Here is an 18,599-nt window from a genome sequence, read left to right as displayed (position 1 = left end):
TGTACCTAGAATACATAAAGAACACTGTCGGTTTTATTCGGGAAAATAAAAAGAAAGAAAACCACCACAGCAGTGTGAGGACGGACACCTCTGGCCGGGGACCTCCGGCCAGCCACCCATGTGCAAAAAGTGACCTCTTCCCAAGATGGCCCCCTATACGTATAAATAAATCCCTCTCGTGGAAGTTAGAACCACAAAGTTTTAACAGGAAGTCAGGTCTAGAGAGCAACAGGGAGCCCAGCTCCGCCCATAGACCTCCCAGTTCTATGGTTAGTCATCTTAAGATGCCAGTTTACTTTATCAACACTTACAATTTAATAATAAAAAGCCAAATAACCTGATTTAAAAATGGGCAAGGGATCTGAATAGCTATGTCTCCAAAGATGACATAAAAGTGGTCAGTAAACACATGAAAAGATGCTCAACATCCTAAGCCATGAGGGAAATGCAAATCAAAGCCACAAAGAGATGCAACTTTGTGTACTAGGGTGCCTATATGCAAAAGACAGACAATAAGGAGTAAGATATGGAAAAAGTGAAGCCCTCATCCACTGCTGGTGGGAATGTAAAATGTTGCAGCCACTTTGGAAAAGAGTCTGGCAGTTCCTCCAAAGGTTAAACATACAGTTGCCATATGACCTACAAGTGCACTCCTAGGTATATATACCCATGTGAAATGAAAACAGATGTTCACACAACAACTTGTACACAAATGTTCACAGCAGCATTATTCGTAATTGCCGAAAAATGGAAACAATTCAAATGTCCATCAGAGGACGAATGGATTACTAAAATGTGGTATGTCTATGTAATGGAATGTTATTCAGCAATAAAAAGAAACGAAGTACTGATAGATGCTATAATATACACAGATCTTGACAACATGTTAAGTGAAAAAAAGCCAGTCATAAAAGGCCACATGTTCTATGATTCTATTTATATGGAATGCCCAGAACAGGCAAACTCATAGAGACAGGAAACAGATTAATGGTTGCCTAGGGCTGGGGGAGGGGAGGGAGACGAGGAGGCTTGGGGTGTCTGCTAAGGGGTATGGGGTTTCCTTCAGGGTATTGAAAATGGTCCAAAATCGATTGTGGTGATGGTTGCACAGATCTGTGAATATGCTAAAAGCCATTGAATTATACATTTTAAATGGCTAAATTTTATGATATGTGAATTATATCTCAATAAAACTGTTTTAAAAAAAATTACAATGGCGAGGTACGCACTCTGATAGAGGTGGGTGCATGGCACTGTAGGAGTTCAGAACAAGTCACCCCAAGATGTGCCTCTGTTGGTATGTGGATTGTTTTGAGCTAAAGGCAGTTAAGATGCTGTGGGCTCAAGAGAAACTTCTGCCTCCCCTGCTTAACTACCTAGAAGAATTTGAATTAGGGCCCTTGCTCATAATAAGAGATTATCAAAGATAACCTTTTTAAAAAACCTGTCTATAGGGCAGGCAAACGACTAATTACTGAACATCTGCTCTTCATATTGACCTGAGAATAACCGTCCTCCCCTCAGAAGCTCCAAGGTGCCTTACCTTATCCTTAGGTCAGGATGCTCATTTACGTTTCTGTCCCTGGACCTCTCATGTATGTGGGGTTCCCATACGTACGTATGTAATTAAATTTGGCTATTTTCTCTTGTTACTCTGTCTCATGTAGATTTAATTATTGACCAGCTAGAAGAACTTGAAGGGTAGAGGAAAGTTTCTTCCTCCCCCACAGCAGAAGCTAGAAAAGAAAGGTCAGGAAAGGCTTCCAAGGATGAATAGGAAGTTGCCAGTCGTTGGGCTTGGTTTATTTTTTTAACGAAATTCTTCACTGGTTTTATTGCGACTCCAGGGGAAGGGAGGTTGCAGGAGTGGGACATCTCAGGTATAGGGAATTCTCAGGATACATCTAAAACCTTTTTCAGATTGTCCAAACATAAACCCCAAGCATGGGAGGGACAGGGATGCCATGGGTTGAATTAGCAAAGCGGCAGGTGACAGAGCACAACAGCCTTCACTTCCAGACAAGAACCTTGAATTGAATATTTTACGAGAAAAAGAATCAGTGGACGATGAGAAGCAGTGGAAGAACAGCTGTCACTTTTGCTTTAGAAAGACAGATGATTGCCAGTGTGGAAACTAGACAGACTGGGATGAGTCTAGGGATAGGCCAGCCCATTTATTTATATTAGCTGCTATAAATTGTTGTCACAGTCAATTTAATCCTTTCCTAAACATTAAGCTTGCAAACTGCTGCAAAGAGAAATAAGTCCAGGATTGTGTCTTTCTTCAAGACATGGCTGATAAGATGGAATATGGAAAACAAAGCAGTTGGATGTAAGAAAAATAATAATCAAATCATATATAATTTAAAAATATCCAGATAGTATAATGAAAAAAATTATAATAGCCCCTTATAAGTTTAGGCAAGAGCCAGAAACGAAATGACAATGACCCGATCCAGAAAGATACACAAGCCACTTACCACAGGAAAGCGGGCGTTTGGCTCAAATTCTGTGGAATCAGCATCTGAAGATTAAGAAATGAGTTCAATAATTCATCAATATTGCTGAAAAATCATTTAAGTATAAAGAATTTTTCTAAATAAAAGGTTAGTAGTAAATCTCAGACCTACCTTTCAAGTTCAGGCAGTTCCTTGCAAACTCTATCACTGCTAGTTGCATCCCAAGGCAAACTCCTATTGAAAAAGCACATATGTAAAGCACATGAACATATATTGTATTGCTTCCTATTTTCTGTTCGTTTGTTTGCTGTCTGTCTCTGCCTGCTTGATTCACTGCTGTACCCTGTGCACTCAGAATGTCTGTAGCAGAGGGAGGGAAGGGGGTTAGATGACCTGATCTTGAAGAAGGAATTCAATGTCAGAAAAGGGCAGAAAAGGACAGGGCAAGGTCCAAAAGGCAAATCTGCCTCCCTCCAAATGTGTGTCTAAATTAAGGCAGATGTGCAGGCTGCAGGGCTTTCCCAGAGTACCTGAGTCCTTCAGAGAATACGTAACAACATCCAACTCAAGGAGACTTCATACTCCCCCTTTTCAGTTTCCCAGCCTTAAATACAGGCTTTGCCTGAGAGCAACCTCAGGTTGGCCAGCGGGCTGGAATCTGAGGAGAGCCCACAGGTGGGCAGGGGAGCCCAAAACAGCCCTATAACCTCACTGTAGGAAAACAGCAGAAGCTGGGGGAGCTGGCACCTACACTGTGGGCTTGAGCGTGGTGGAGGGAAGGGCAGGGAGATGCAAAATGGAATTGAAGAGAGTGCTCAATAAGGAGGGAAAGAGTCCAGTGTAGCCCCACGCCTGTTGCCACAGGGATGCACTCTTCACCACCTCCACATTCACTGAGGCTCACCAATTCTCTCCACTAAACAAATGCCGAGGAGCATTCCAGATGCTCTTGTAGATATATCCAAGGTACAGAAGGAACTCAAAGGAGAGAGCAGTCAATATGCCAGGCATGCCAGAACGAAAGTCAGTAAGCATGAAACAGCTGAGCGCTTTGGGGGGATTTCAGAAAGTTCCATATGGCTAAGGCATAAAGACACGCCGTGTTAAAGAGAAAGCTAAAGAGCTGCGAGCTTTCTGCACAGCGAAAATTATCTGAAGAACACTAACCACGTTTAGACAGAAACCAAACAAGGTTACTTCAAAAGAAAACAATGGCCCAGATGAGCTTAGACAAGTAAAACGAAACGAGGTATCAAGGTAACTACTGGATTCTCTTTTGAAAATGGATCCCAGTGGAGAACATCTAGAAAGTTAATCAAAGAACAAAGGCAATGGGGCAAATGAATAGTCTGCTGATAGTAAAAGGTACCAAAACGTGTCCACTCGGACTGTAAACCAACCAATAGATCCAAGCACAGTGTGAAGTACAGCCTCTCCCTCCTCCCTCTCCTGCCTGAATCCCACCTGCAGGACTGCCTTTGTCCCATCAAGGGTCCATTTCATCTGATTTCACTGGCATAGAAGCCATGCTTTACAATGTGAACAAAGGCATTTAAAAGACCCAGCACTACCAAATTTCAACAGAGCTGTTCCTATAATGTTGGACGGTCTTTCTGTATTATCTTTTCTATTAGGTTGGTGCAAAAGCAATCACAGTTTTTATAATTTTTTTAAAAACCTTTTAAACCGCAATTACTTTTGCACCAACCTAATAGAAAGAGCATATAAATTTCAACTTAAACATTCTTTTTCTGATTACAAAGAACATTGTGGAGTTCTGTTGAATGGTTTCTCTGCTTGAAATGATGAAAAGGTGGATTTGGGTGGGAACTGGAGAAGGTAAGGGCAGGTATGGACACAACTTGGCCAGGCCTCTTGCTACCCAACCAGAGCAATGGTAAGTTCTCCTAGGTCAACAAACTCTTTCTGTAAAAGGCCAGATAGTAAAGACTTTAGGCTTTGCAGGCTGTAGGGTCTCACACCCTGCCATTGGACCACAAAAGCTGCTATAGACAATATATAAGCAAATTGGAGTGGCTGTATACCAATAAAACTTTATTTACAAAAACAGGACACAAGCCAGGTATGACCTGCAAGATATAGTTTGCTGACCCCTGAGACTATTTGGTGCCTGAATACTCAAATCAGTGTTCACACTTTCATGTTAACAAACCCTATTAAGTGTTACCCCTACTAGGTGTCAAAACTCTAATAAACTTGGGGGCGGGGGGTCATCACTTTGTGAGGGGTGAAATGTCTAACTATTATATTGCTTTGTACACCTGAAACTAATTTTTTTTTTTAAATCTAATAAACTCAGTTAGGATCAATAAACATGAGCTTTACCCAGAAAAGGAATCTTCTTCGCCCTTGCCCAAGAAATCGCCTGGAGTTTTCCCAGCGTTCCTCTGATTCCAAAGCCTCCTGGCACAAGAACACCACTGCAATCAACAAAAGATGAGGGTGAATTTCACATTATTTTAAGACTCTTGTTTTCAACCTTTCATGCTTCCTGGTCCCCAATCCAATGCTAGAGCATATGCTTGAGGTCTGTATTCACAATTGATTACATGATCTGACATCTTGAACTTTCTGCTTGAAATCCTCCCAGGGTATGAAGAAGAGGCAATAATTTTTCACAATTGACCTCGATATATATTTTTAGTAGATCTGTGTGGCATAAGCATAGAGATTGAGAAACTCAATCCAGTTAAAAATGCCACTGAGAGAATTATCTGAATAAAAATAGCTTAAGGTATTTTTTTAAAAAAAAACAACATAAAAATGTTAAGATCTCCTATATAATCAGAAAGAGTTAAACTGGTAAAATCAGGTTAAGATTTCAATTGCTAATTAAAGCAGGGCATGTGAAAATTTCCTTGTTAGAAGACACTTTAGAGACCTTCTAAGCAAATAGTCATTTGAAAAGACAGGTGTTCAAGAGAAAAAAAGGGGGGCAGGGTCATGCTACCCTCACAATACAATGCCACCCAAGAGTTCTGTTGATTACTTACGGAATAGAAACAAGAATCAAATGACATGCAAAAGAAAACATAACCAAGAGAGAAGGGTTGTCATCCTTGTGCTGCACCATTCGGTACAATAAGCATACTTTCTCTCCGAGACAGGATCCCCATTGTCCCCAAAACAAAACCGTTTTCATAGCACAAGCCACTAACATTAGCATGGCACCTTGTAAAGTAAGTGCAGTGTGAATGCGGCCCAAGCACCCGTAATGACCACCGTACTCCAGACCACCTTTCCAAATGCACGAAAATTAGTAACTGGGGTCAATCAAATCATGACAGAAAAAGCACAATGGCGTTCTGCTAACTGGGATAGATGGTCCCCAAGACTCACTCAGCTTTGCATAGCTTCTGCCACGCTTCATGGAATTTGACAGGGTCCTCAGCTTCAGTGCTGTGCTCCAGGTCGATGGAGTCTATGTACTAAAAAACATCCAACAGATTAAAGGAACATTTAAGAAAAACAAATACTCAGAAATACTAGAACTGTCTAACACTATGACACAATTTAGGAAGTACTTGTTATGCAAACCCTATACTGGACACTTGGGACAGAAAAACGTGATCTCTGGTCTTGAGGCTTTTATAATCTTTCAGGAAGATTAAGAAACCAGATAAACAGGCAACAACACCATAATGGGATAATGGCTATAGTGAGCAGGGAAGAGAATGCTGGGGAGGAAACCAGGACCCACACCAAGTCTAGACCTAGACACTGGAGTAAAGAAGGGAGGGAGCACCATCAGGGAAGACTGCTGGGGAGGTGATGCCCAAGACGCGAAGCCCTCGAGGACGAGCAGAAGTAAGATGAGCACGTATGTGCACACTGGGAGGTGTGCGGGACACAAAGTGGGGGGGTGAAGAAACAGTGTGCATGAAACCTCAGAGGAAAGAGAGAAAGTGGTGACCACTCTGGGACCCTCAAAAGAGGCTCCACCCAGTCAGAGAAGTTTACACTTGAAGCCACTGAAAGGTCTTAAGTAAGGGGACAACAGGAACAGAAGGAGCCGAGAGTGATTTTGGAAGGGTCATTCTGGGACAAAATGGGAAATGGAGGAAGGACTGGAAAGCAGGTGAGGTAAACACAGCAACAGACTGGACTCAAAAAGAATATGCCAAGACCATGTCTCCAATAGTACTGAGTAGAAGCGAGTGTCAATAAACTCTATTAAACGAAAAATGAAGGTAAACGGGATCAAATATATGATGATGGAAGGAGAACTGACTCTGGGTGGTGAACACACAATGGGATTTATAAATGATGTATCACAGAATTGTACATTTGAGACCTATGTAACCATACGAACCACTGTCACCCCAAGAAACTTTAATTAAAAATAGTAATTTTTTAAAATCATGTACAATTCCTATGTACATAACAGTCCCTACATAACTATATTATTTCAGTATCTTTTGTAAAAATCACTATCTGACTATATCTTAACATACAAAATTTTAATGGCTTCACAAAATTTGTATCATAACAATTTTTCTATTCCTGTTTCCTTTTTACTACTAGGGGGTAGAGGACTTGGAGGAGAACGGGAAGTAAAACATTAATTGTAAAGCCAAAAATAAAAAGTGGTTAGAAAAGAAGGTGGCTACATAGCGATGAGAGAGAAGTCGGATAGGTCCTAAGCTGGTGTCTAAGTGCAAGTTACTAAATTTCTTGGACACATAAATGTGTCCTTTTGCTCATATGTAACGGTTTTACCACTTAAATCAATACAATAAGGACTGACTGAACTGTGATATACCCATACAGAATACCATTATAAACATTTATATATATAGAGAGAGAGAGAAAAGTCTGGAAAGATATTCATCAAACTGGGGTAACAGGTACTACAGAGAAGTGTGACTTCAGGGAGGAGGAATCTTGCTGTCTGCATTTTACATGATGCCTTTTTAAAATTTTCTGCACTGAGTATATACTACTTCTATAGCTAACAAACACACAAAAAATACTCAAGCCATATAAATAGCTCCACCTCTGCTATCCCATAATACTGATTTTAAAAAATGGTCACTGTTTGCCAGATATCACTCCTCCAAGTTAGAAAAGGCAATACAGCATTTTGAAAAACTGGAGTGAATTCCAAAACTGAAAGGAAAAAAGTTCTATTTTCCAGTTAGGCAAATACAATGTACTTAAATGCGCATGAAGTATATATGGCCCTGGATACGTGCGGCCTAATTTCAAAAATTGTGCCTTAAACCTGTATGCAGAACAAAGTTAGCACAGCAGGCCTGATCGCCATCCTTGGAAAGGCTGCTTATAAGGTTGGCCCTTGGCTGGCATCTGGAAACTTGGATTTGGGAAAGGTACCCCCTATTTTCAGAACTGGTAAGAGTGGCTCATTGTGCCTACAGTTTGTAGAAACAACACAATTTATGCTGATCACCTGCTTTCTTTCTGGGAGCATGGTATTTTGGTACTTTGTAAGCAGAGGGTTCCAATGTGACCAGCTCCCAATAAAAACCCTGGGTGCCGAGTCTGTAGTGAGCTCCCCTGGCAGACAGCACTACTTCATACATGTTGTCACAGCTCGTTGCTGGGGGAATTCAGCAAGTCCTCTGTGACTCCACTGGGAGAGGCCTCTTTGAAGTTGCCCCCAAACTTGATCCTGTGTGCCTTTTCTCCTTGCTGATTTTGCTCTGTATCCTTTCACTGTAATTAAGCTTAGCCATAAGTCTGAGTATATGCTGAGTCCTAGAGAATCATCAAACCTGGAGGTGGTTTGAGGGCTCCTTCAACACAACCTACCTCTCTGAGACACAAGATATTAGGGTGAATGACTGAAATATCCAGAAGACCAGGCAGGGACTCACCATCAGATTCAACTTGTGGTTGATGGCCAAGGCTGAGTGTTCCAGGGCTTTGAACACAGAGGCATAGCAGTCTCTGAGCTTGGTGTATTTGCCGACCAGGGCGATGGAGCAGGTTTTCTGTAATCTTTCGTACCTGGGAGGGAAGACAAATTTAAGGTTATACGCATGTAACATGCCATCACCAACATAATGACAGCCACCCCTCTTATCCCAAGGTACTTTTCAAAACCTTAGGAGCAGATGCGCCCTGAACTTAATGTACTTAATTCAAATCCCCATCCCACCCACAAAGAACTAAAACCTAATGCCAACGGATTTCAAAATCATAGGAAATCCCAATATTGGTTTACATAAGCAGGCACAGATATAAATCAGAGAAAAAGTTAAAAGCATTAAAAATATAAAAAGTTGTCCGCATCTCATAAACATGAGCTATCCTTAAATAGCACTGTATAAGAAAATGCATTCCAAGTGTCAACAGGAAACATTCCAATATTAACTTTGTAAGGTGACATTATATAAGAAAATACATTCCAAGTGTCTACAGTAAAAATTGTTACATTCCCAGCTGGCCCACAAAAGCCAGGTTATTCATGGCATGCCTGAAAAATGGTGCTAAGAGTACTATTTAAAGTGTTACAATGCGTTTAGATCATTTTTATGAGAAAATTCCATTCTACATAAAACGCTCAATCACATTTTACTATTAGAGCCACAATCTTTACTGTTGGTTTTGTCAGGAAATCTGTTCAAAGAACATGAAAAATGTCTGGTCTGATACTAAGTATGTGGAAATGTCATCTTGGGGCTGAAGATATTTTAAGGCTTGGAAGCAAACTCTTCCTCCCAACACCTTATGCTACTGTAGTGTGGAATATTCTTCATTCATATTAACATCTGCAGAGAGCACAAGAGCAACAAGATGTCAACAGGCTGGGAGGAGAGAAATGCACAAGAAGTGAAGAGGTCAAAACTGACAGTAAAGCTGACTTTCTAGGAAGCTGACTGAAGTACCTGAGAGAAGGGGACTCAACCTTTCACTTGCTACTTAAGTTTATGTTGCTCTGGAGATTACAGAGCTGCGCATGCTTCACCCCAGCTCTACATAAAGGACACTGGTAACAAAGCAAGTCGGTGTCAAGCTAAGATGTCAAGAGACACCAGAGGGAAGTGCTTCCTGGCCCAGAGTTTGGCCTATGCGCACTGGCGATCACAACCACATTTGAGCACAGCAGCTTAGCTGAGCCCTCCTCCTCCCCCAACCCGTTCTCACTCCTGCATCGAGGGAGGGACATCAGCTCTGCTCCCGGGAAGGACGCAAGACTGGAGTCAATACTGCCAAGTCCTCCTTCCTTTCCACTCACTCATGTCCGGTCTTCTCAAGTGAGGAGGAGTCATCCAAGCCAGGTGGGACAGGTGAGTGCACTGGGTCACACCAACCATGGAGAAGGGCCACTGTCCAGGCAGTTATCCTCAGCCCATCTCCCTGGTGACCTCTTTCCCTCTTGGACCTACAGCCACAAACCAAGGAACACCAAGGACTGCTGACAGTCACCAGAAGCTAGGACAGAACAAGGGACAGATTCTCTCTCTGAACCTCTGGAAGGAACCAACCCTGCTGATGCCTTGATTTTGAACTTTTGACCTCCATAACTGTGAGAGAATGCTGTTTTAAGCCACCTAGTTTGTTGTGCTTTGTTATATAGCAGCCACAGGAAACTAATAGGAAAACCAAAAACTGGCTTTAAAAAGCACAGAGGCAGGGCGGCCGGATGGCTCAGTTGGTTAGAGTACGAGCTCTGAACAATAGGGTTGCCGGTTCGATTCCCACATGGGTCAGTGAGCTGCACCCTCCACAACTAGACTGAAGAAAATGACTTGAGCTGAGCTGCCGCTGAGCTCCTGAAGGGGCAGCCAGATGGCTCAGTTGGTTAGAGCGCAAGCTCTCAACAACAGGTTGCCGGTTCAATTCCTGCATGGCATGGTGGGCTGAGCACCCTGCAACTAAGATTGAAAATGGCAACTGGACTTGGAACTGAGCTGCGCCCTCTACAACTAGATTGAAGGACAACGACTTAGAGCTGAGAGAAACACACTGTTCCCCAATATTCCCCAATAAAAAAACAAAAAACAAAACACACACACACACATTTCAAAAAAAAAAAGCACAGAGGCACAGAGTATAATCTAGAGCTATTTCCAATAAAAAGAGTTAAAATATTTAAATTTCTAGTGCTCAAAGAGAATCAGCCCGAAGCTACTCAGAAAATTCCTACAAAATGACTGATTCCTTAAGCATTCTGCAGGGCAGCGGTTTAATTTATCATCATTCATTAGAGTACCTAAGCTCAGAAACTGCATTTTATTCCTGATTCTACTTGCCCTAGAAATTCTAAAACACTTTTTAAATTTTTAAGTGAAAGGGTAAGAGAATTTCAATCTACTAGTCTTCTACCAAGGTCAGTGATTTTTGTCACCAAATCATTTTAATTATTGTTACCAACATCAATAATCAATATTTAGTATCTAATTCACTGTTAAAGCCTTACCTGTTTTCTCTCATAATTTCCACTATGTATGTACTAGTATCCCCCTGTTATACATGGATAGGAGAAAAAGCCCAGAGTGGTTAAGTAATCTGCTCAAACTCACACAGCTAGTGAGAAGAGAAGCAGCTGGGATCAGGATCCACTGTGCCTGATGCCAAAGCCCACTTTTTTTTTTTAATTTAGATATAATTGACATGTAACATATTAGTATCAGTGTACACAACATAATGATTTGATATAGATATTGCAAAATGATCACCACAATAAGTGTAGTTAACATCTGTCACCACATATAGTTGCAAATTTTATTTCTTGTGATGAGAACTTTTAAGTTCTACTCTCTTAGCAAGACCAGAGCCTACACTTGTAACTGGGGCATCTCCTGCCTCTCCCTAAGCTGCACAAGAAACCAGGCAGCCAAGGCTTTACGGAGTCACACCCCATCTATATTTAATAAAAGAAAACAGGCGATGGAGATTTAATTTCCACATGACTTCAAATGAAACAACCTTGCAGAAACTAATAAAATTAAAACTTATCAGGGGTTTTAATAAAGATGCTGAGAGCTAATAAACGCAGGATGGAACAACAATAATATAGGCAAAACTTCCCATTCAAAACGATTTTCTTTAGGAAATGTTAACCAAATCTTTTTGTTTGTTTGTTTTGTTTGTTTCAGGTGTACAAAACAATGTAAAAGTTAGACATTACACCCCTCACAAAGTGATGACTCCCTTTCCCCAAAATCTTAAAAACTAGCAAAACAAGACAAAAAAACAAACAGAAAAACCCACGACATTTAAAACTTTAAAATATACAGAAACTAAGAAATAAGCTAACAAAATGCTCCAAAGGCCCCAGAAATCTTCAAAGAATACAGCAAAACATTCTAACAATGTGCTAGAGCTTTAGACATATCCAGACAAAAAACATACATACAGAGAAAGCCGAACGCAATATAGGTACCTTTTAAGGTACGTCTCAGTCCTACTCCTAAACACAAGAATTATTAAAGATTACATTAGTAACATCTTTCACGTACCTGTCAGCCATATTTCTCCACTTGAAAAGCAAATTACTTGCAGAATCACCAATGGGCAAATCCAATCTCTCTTTAAAATATTTAACAATGCCTTGTTCCTCCAAAAGCACAGGCACTCGGTACGTGGAAGAAACATCATGGATACATATGACCTGGTTAATGATGATAAAACACCATATTTAAGTGGAATGACTCAAATATGACATAAGAAGGAGCTGAAGAAAAAGCCAGAACTCAACAGCCTGGCAGTTCATTTATACTAATAGAACAAAACCAAGAGTCCAGCCACCTAAACAAGAGGCAGAATTCACCCAAGGTTAGTTTCATCTAATTACAAAAAGGTTTGAATTCATTATTCTACCTCTGGAACCATGGATGCTGTGGTAGAATAAAAAAAATATATAGTATATGGTTTTTGTTTCCAGTTACTGAAACAGAGATTCAAAAACCTTTGGAATTTCCTGAGTGATGGGGTATTTTCATTATGCTAATGAGGTGACTCAGGGTGGCCCCTAGATGGCTTCAGGATGGGAGTTATTCACCAGAAAAACTAACCAAGTCATTAGAGGGCTGGAACTTTTAGCCACCTGACCTCCGGGGAGGGAATGGGCGGCTAGAGATTGAGTTCAATATCCTGGACAATTGTGGGGACAGAGCCAGGAGTGCAGTTTCCAGGCTCTCGGCCTCATGTGGAAAGGTGCTGGCTCAGGTAGTAAACGGCCATCAACTGTGATTGGATGGCCATCAGCTGTGGCTAGTTGGCTGTTGGCTGTAACCAGTGAGCCATTAGCCAATAATATAACTGCCGTGGCTACGCTAGCAGCAAGGAGATGGTGGCTGGCAAACGCAGATTGCAGTTAGGACGGCGGGTTGTGGACAGTGTGGCTCCTGCTTCCTATGTCTCCAACCCAGCCGCCAGCGAGATTATAGTGATATGACTCCCCTATCTCTGGCTCTGTGTGTCTTCCTTTTTGGCCTCACCCTATCCTTCGTTATGTGGGGAGTGGGACTAGAGATCTTGCATGACGTCCCACATGCCACCCCGCATGACAATAATGATTTAGTGAACACCAAGACTCAGATCCTGGTTGGTGAATACACAGGTGTGCCAGGAGGCTGGCTCACCCTGACTCCATGGAGATAAAAGCTCTGGTACTCAGGACTCTCCTAGATTTTGCCCTATGTGTCTCTTCATCTAGCTGTTCATCTGAACCCTTCATAATAACATAGTAATGGTCAAATGCGGGGACTCAGCTGCCGCTCCTCGCACAAGAAAGCAGGATATGGTGAGGCCAAAAAGGAACAACAACGGAGCCATAGATAGGGGAGTCATACCACTATATTCTCGCTGGCAGCTGGTCGAGACACAAAAGCAAACATCCGCCAGTACCCCAATGAGGGGTCTTCCTGCACGCCAGTCTCGCTGGTGGCCGGGAAAGACACAGGAAGTAGGATCAACACAATCAGCAACCCACAATCTGCTTGCTAGCCACAACCCATGCTTGCCAGCGTAGCCACAGCAGTTATATTAGTGGCTAATGGCTAACTGGTTACAGCTGACGGCCAATTAGTCACAGCTGATGGCCATCTACTATCCGAGCCAGCACTTCTCCACATGAGGTCGAGAGCCTGGAAACTGCTCTCTGGGACTCCGTCCATACAAATGGTAAATATATAGCACTTTCCTGAGTTTTGTGAGTCATTCTAGAGAATTCTCAAACCTGAAGGAGTGGTGGGGAGACCCAAATTTGTAGTCAGCCAGGCAGAAGTGTGAGTAGTTTGGGGAAACTGTGGCTGGTGTCTGAAGCGAGGGCAGTCTTGTGAAGGACTGAGCCCTTAAACCTAGGGAGTCTGACTGTCACTCTGGGGCATTAGTGTCAGAGTTGAATTGCAGGACCCCCAGCTGGTGTCAGAGAATTGGTGTTGGAATGTGGGTGTTTTATATGTCAATATCAAAACATATGGCCCAAGGTACCATCTTCTAAGTTTAGGTTAAAGCAGTAGCATTGAAGACATACACCTTGTCTCCGAAATGTGGGTATGCAGTCTATTTGTTCATTCATTTGTTGCTGTTGCTGCTGCTGTGGTTGCTTTTGTCCGCCCCCTTCATTTACAAGCCCACAATCAAATTAATTGCACCTGTTAGAGGTGAATGGCTCCCCTGCCAGGTGGTGTGGTTGTTTTTCACACTTACCCTAACAAGCTTTCACCATCCTCTCAAGTACATCCAAGAAGCTACTGGCAGGCACTTAAGGATCTGCTACATCCTAAATAAACGCCAAAAAATGCTCTGCCAACAATATGTGTGCAGTCTTCCCCAAATCCATCGCTATCCATCCAGGGAATTCCTAAGCTGTTTGGACATCACCAACCTGATACTTAAGACTAGTATGCCTCACTTGTGCATTCACCAACACAAATGAAAGTGCCGAGATGTCACTCATATGAGGCTCTGTCACAAAAATTAAAGCTCTGGACGTCCACAACTCCCACACGTGGAAGACATGGAATCTGGACCTAGTTACTCATCCTCCAAGCCAGAGAGATATTTTTTCAGATGTCACAGTAATGGGCCACATCCACAGAGACACCTTGGATTCTCTATTCCCTCTTGGGCAACCCAGATGAGAAGTGCTTTAAAAGCAAATTCGCTGGGAACTATGAAATGGGAGCATTAACTCATTATCAGAAAAAATGATGCGCTGAAAAATGGCTAATAAACTGTCCTGTGGACTGATGGGACACAGCATTCTTCAGAATCTATAGTTATATAGAAAAAATACTCAATATGGTCAAAAGTTTGAACTAAATCTCCTGTCTCAGAACTGTGAGGGAAAAGGGGGCTCTGTAAATATGACAAGCCCGGTGACTGAAAATAACCTCACAGGGTGATCTGATCACAGATTTCTAATTGGGTAGGTCATGGCGGGTAGTCACACCTTAGGCCTATAAACTTCTCTAGTAAACAGTTTATCCTTGCCTTAAGCCAGCCCTGTCCATTGTTATTGTGTGTCTAGGTTAACACAATTTTGAAATGCCAGAGTAACCCTCTTTTTCAGACCCCTCAGAGGCATAACCACCCTAAAGGGAGTACATAATCTTTTTAACTATCCTGTAATCCAATCCCCACCTTGCTTTCTCCCACCTTCATGTAATCTTCCTTACTTTCCCTCCTTAATTCCAAATATATAAAAAGAACTGCAAAACTCTCATTCTTCGGAGCATTTGAGATCTTGCTTCCTGGCATTCATCTGTTTGGCTCAAATAAACTCTTATAAAAGTTCTCTACAGGTTTGGATGTTTGCACGTCAATAGAGCTCTCAAAACACCCAACTCTAAAAGCTGTAGTCTCCTTCTATTTAGGAAACCAAGTTATATTTGTTTAATACAGAGAGTACTATTTACCAATTGGAAGGGTACAAAAAAAAATTGAATACAATCAAAGTGGCTTGACACCATACAAACACAGGAGAGTGCTTTCAACCTGCCATGACATTTTTCAAAGTAGTTCAGACTTATGCACTGACCCTGAAGCATGGGACAGGAGGCACTTCATCAGACTTCCCCACGATATAGAAATCTGATTGGATGGTTTTCAGGCTTCAGAGAACTCAGAGCTTATCTGAAGAAAACAAAAGGCTTCTGCTAAACCTCACCCTTTTCCTGAGCGCTGGTTGTATCACTTTTTAAATTATAGCCAACTCCAATCCCTTGTGCCTGAGCCTTACTGTAAACAAGAGACAGAGATAAGAGAATAAAAGGAAAAGGAAAAGTGGACTCTCAGATACCCAGGTGGAAAATCTGACAGGACAGAGGACCTGAGCCCAAATCACGGTACAGTTTCTGTGGCAGTGAACTGAACCGAGGCCACTGATGTAATCAGAAGTGATAGCATGAATGTCAATGTAATGTGTGCTTTGGGGTGAGTTAAGCTGTAGCAGGTACAAAGGAGAAATCGCAGTGAAAGCAGTCAGTGCCCTAGAAAGACAAGATAAAGAAACGGATAAGCAGGCTTCACATGGTTCTCTCTCTAGAGATATGACTACAAGTTAAAAAGCCCACCTGGTTTTGTACCTATAACTTAAGGAATGAATATGCAACGAAACATGCACTCTATCTAAGGACTCAGGAGTGTTCACTTAAAGGCAAGGAAGCCATGGTTGGATATGAATTTTCATAAATGCTATGAAAAGCAATACGATAATTTAAGAGCTGTAAAACTTTGGCATCAGCAGAAGTGCCTGCAAGGCAATAAAATCTAAAGAGTAGCACTAACCTGTTCAGGGTTCACGTGACAAAACATAGAAATCTTTTCCTTCACGGCCATTTCGATGGGCGTTGAACTTCGGCAGACAATCTGTCAAAGTTAGTTATGCACAGGTCAGCAGGCAGGAATCGGCTGTCCACGCCACCATTCATTTTCAGGAGGAAGCTAGGTAAATTTCTTTTTGCTACAATAGACTTGACCAAGTATGTACATATTCACTCTGGGCATTCCATTGGACTTTTAGAAACTGGTCTGAACACTGATATAAGCAACTATAATCAAACTCAACACAAATCTACCAGTAAGAGCTCACAATGTGAAGGCGTCTCTCACAAGTAGAGGCAAGGCTCACAAATGTTACTTTTTTAAAAACACAAGAACAGAGCTAGACCAGGGGTTGGGAAACTTTGTCTAAGGGCCAGGTATTAAATATTTTAGGTTTTGCAGGTCATGCAGTCACCATCCTGACTATGCAATTGCACCCTGCTGTGCAAAGGCAGCTATAGACAAATGTAGACAGTGGATGGTACCATGTCCCAATAAAACTTTATTTACAGGCTGCAGGCCTACAGGCCCTTATTTACTTATAAACAAGAGCAGTGATAGCCCATCCTAGCAGGGTCACAGGAAAATCTCCAGGGTCCCATCTCATTCCCAAGGACCCAGGTACCGTACGAAATGACAGGACATGGCACTTGCTCAGCTGTCATTGTGGCCAATCAACGGAGGGCCTGGAGAACCGATGGCCAATTTAGAAATGTGTGAAACAACCCTTGAGGATGAGGGAATAAGCCTTCCCTGACTCCCAGATACAAAAAGCTCAATGTCACAGGAACCATTTGAGAGCTAGAAAGGACTTAAACGATATTATAGGTTAAGAAAAGGAGATCCTATTCCAAGAAATTTACCAACTCTCTTTAACTCACCAGATCAGGAGACAGGCCTAACCCCCTCAGCGCACGGACACTATTTTGTGTGGGTTTGGTTTTCTGCTCTCCGGTAGCACTGGGCTGAAAAGAAAGGGTCACTGTCAGTACATTGGGCATTTAGCTCTCCTGGATAGTGAATGGCTCTCTAGTTAAAATGTGGAATAAACAGAACATCACAGGAAGACTTACAGAAGTTCTTGTCTACATACTTCTCTGGAAAGCTCACCTGTGGGACAAGGCTAACATGGATGTTACAGAAATTGTCTTTTTTTGCTTTAAACTGGAATTGTCTGAACGCTTCCACAAATGGCATTCCTTCAATGTCTCCGATGGTGCCGCCCAGCTGGGAATGGAAAGAAAAGACTCAAGTGATCTTCCATGTTACACAGACTAATAGAAAAATTCTTGATAAGCTAAGCAGAACAACTAAAGTTTGATGGTTGTACAAGAACAGAAGTTTGTAAATATACGAAAGATCACTGAATTGTACACTTAAGACAGATGAGACTGGGCGGCCGGATGGCTCAGTTGGTTAGAGCGCAGGCTCTTAACAACAGGGTTGCCAGTTCGATTCCCACATGGGATGGTGGGCTGTGCCCCCTGCAACTAAAGATTGAAAACAGCAGCTGGAGTTGGAGCTGAGCTGCGCCCTCCACAACTAGATTGGACAATGACTTGGAGCTGATGGGCCCTGGAGAAACACACTGTTCCCCAATATTCCCCAATTAAAAAAGAAAAGAAAAGAAATTTAAAAAATAAAACAGGTGAAATTTATGATCTATAAATTAAACCTCACTAAAGCTGTTAGAAATAAAAAAGAAAAGTGCTGTACATTTAAGAGGGAGAAGAAGCAAAGGGAAGAGAAAATGAAGACTAGAAAATAAAATAAGAAGAAGGGATGGTGTGTAACAGCTAGGTAAACAGGAAAGAGAACAAGCAGAGGCTTAAGAGAGAAGAGGGCCGGCCCGGTGGCTCAGGCAGTTAGCGATCCATGCTCCTAACTCCGAAGGCTGCCGGTTTGATTCCCACCTGGGCCAGTGGGCTCTCAACTACAAGGTTGCCAGTTCAATTCCTCGAGTCCCACAAGGGATGGTGGGCTCCGCACCCTGCAACTAACATTGAACACGGCACCTTGAGCTGAGCTGCCGCTGAGATCCCGATGGCTCAGTTGGTTGGAGAGCCCAACCAACCAGTGGGCCCAACCAGTGGGCTCTCAACCACAAGGTTGCCGGTTCGACTCCCACAAGGGATATGGGCTGCGGCCCCTGCAACTAGCAACAGCAACTGGACCTGGAGCTGAGCTGTGCCCTCCACAACTAAGACTGAAAGGACAACAACTTGAAGCTGAACGGCACCTTCCACAACTAAGATTGAAAGGACAGTGTCGTGCAGGGAACCCTGCTCGCTGCGCCATTTGTCGTGCAGGGTCTCTGGTCCCGCTCCCCACATAAGAACGCAGGACACGGTAAGGCCAAAAAGGAACACTTATGGAGCC

At 42.4% G+C, this 18,599-nt stretch overlaps 1 protein-coding gene across 12 annotated transcripts in view; it reads right to left on the bottom strand.

Annotated features, from left to right (window-relative positions):
- Positions 1-18,599, bottom strand: part of CTPS2 (CTP synthase 2) — a 101,833-nt gene that overhangs the window by 57,977 nt on the left and 25,257 nt on the right. For all 12 annotated transcript variants that reach the window (XR_013992899.1, XR_013992900.1, XM_081041756.1 and 9 more), the window contains 9 exons: positions 17,331-17,447; positions 17,102-17,185; positions 16,185-16,265; positions 11,909-12,060; positions 8,318-8,450; positions 5,820-5,908; positions 4,806-4,900; positions 2,631-2,693; positions 2,481-2,524 (listed from right to left, as the gene is read on the bottom strand). Coding sequence is in view for 10 of the 12 variants with exons in the window: in XM_081041756.1 (XP_080897882.1) it covers positions 2,481-2,524; positions 2,631-2,693; positions 4,806-4,900; positions 5,820-5,908; positions 8,318-8,450; positions 11,909-12,060; positions 16,185-16,265; positions 17,102-17,185; positions 17,331-17,447 (858 nt within the window). In the remaining 2 variants the exon portion in view is untranslated. The remainder of the gene's footprint in view (positions 1-2,480; positions 2,525-2,630; positions 2,694-4,805; positions 4,901-5,819; positions 5,909-8,317; positions 8,451-11,908; positions 12,061-16,184; positions 16,266-17,101; positions 17,186-17,330; positions 17,448-18,599) is intronic.

The sequence above is a fragment of the Rhinolophus hipposideros genome (assembly GCF_964194185.1).
Source record: "Rhinolophus hipposideros genome assembly, chromosome: X".
In the NCBI taxonomy this organism is placed as follows: Eukaryota; Metazoa; Chordata; class Mammalia; order Chiroptera; family Rhinolophidae; genus Rhinolophus; species Rhinolophus hipposideros.
The sequence above is the reverse complement of the archived record's forward strand: the minus strand, read 5'-3'. Positions and strand labels throughout refer to the sequence as shown.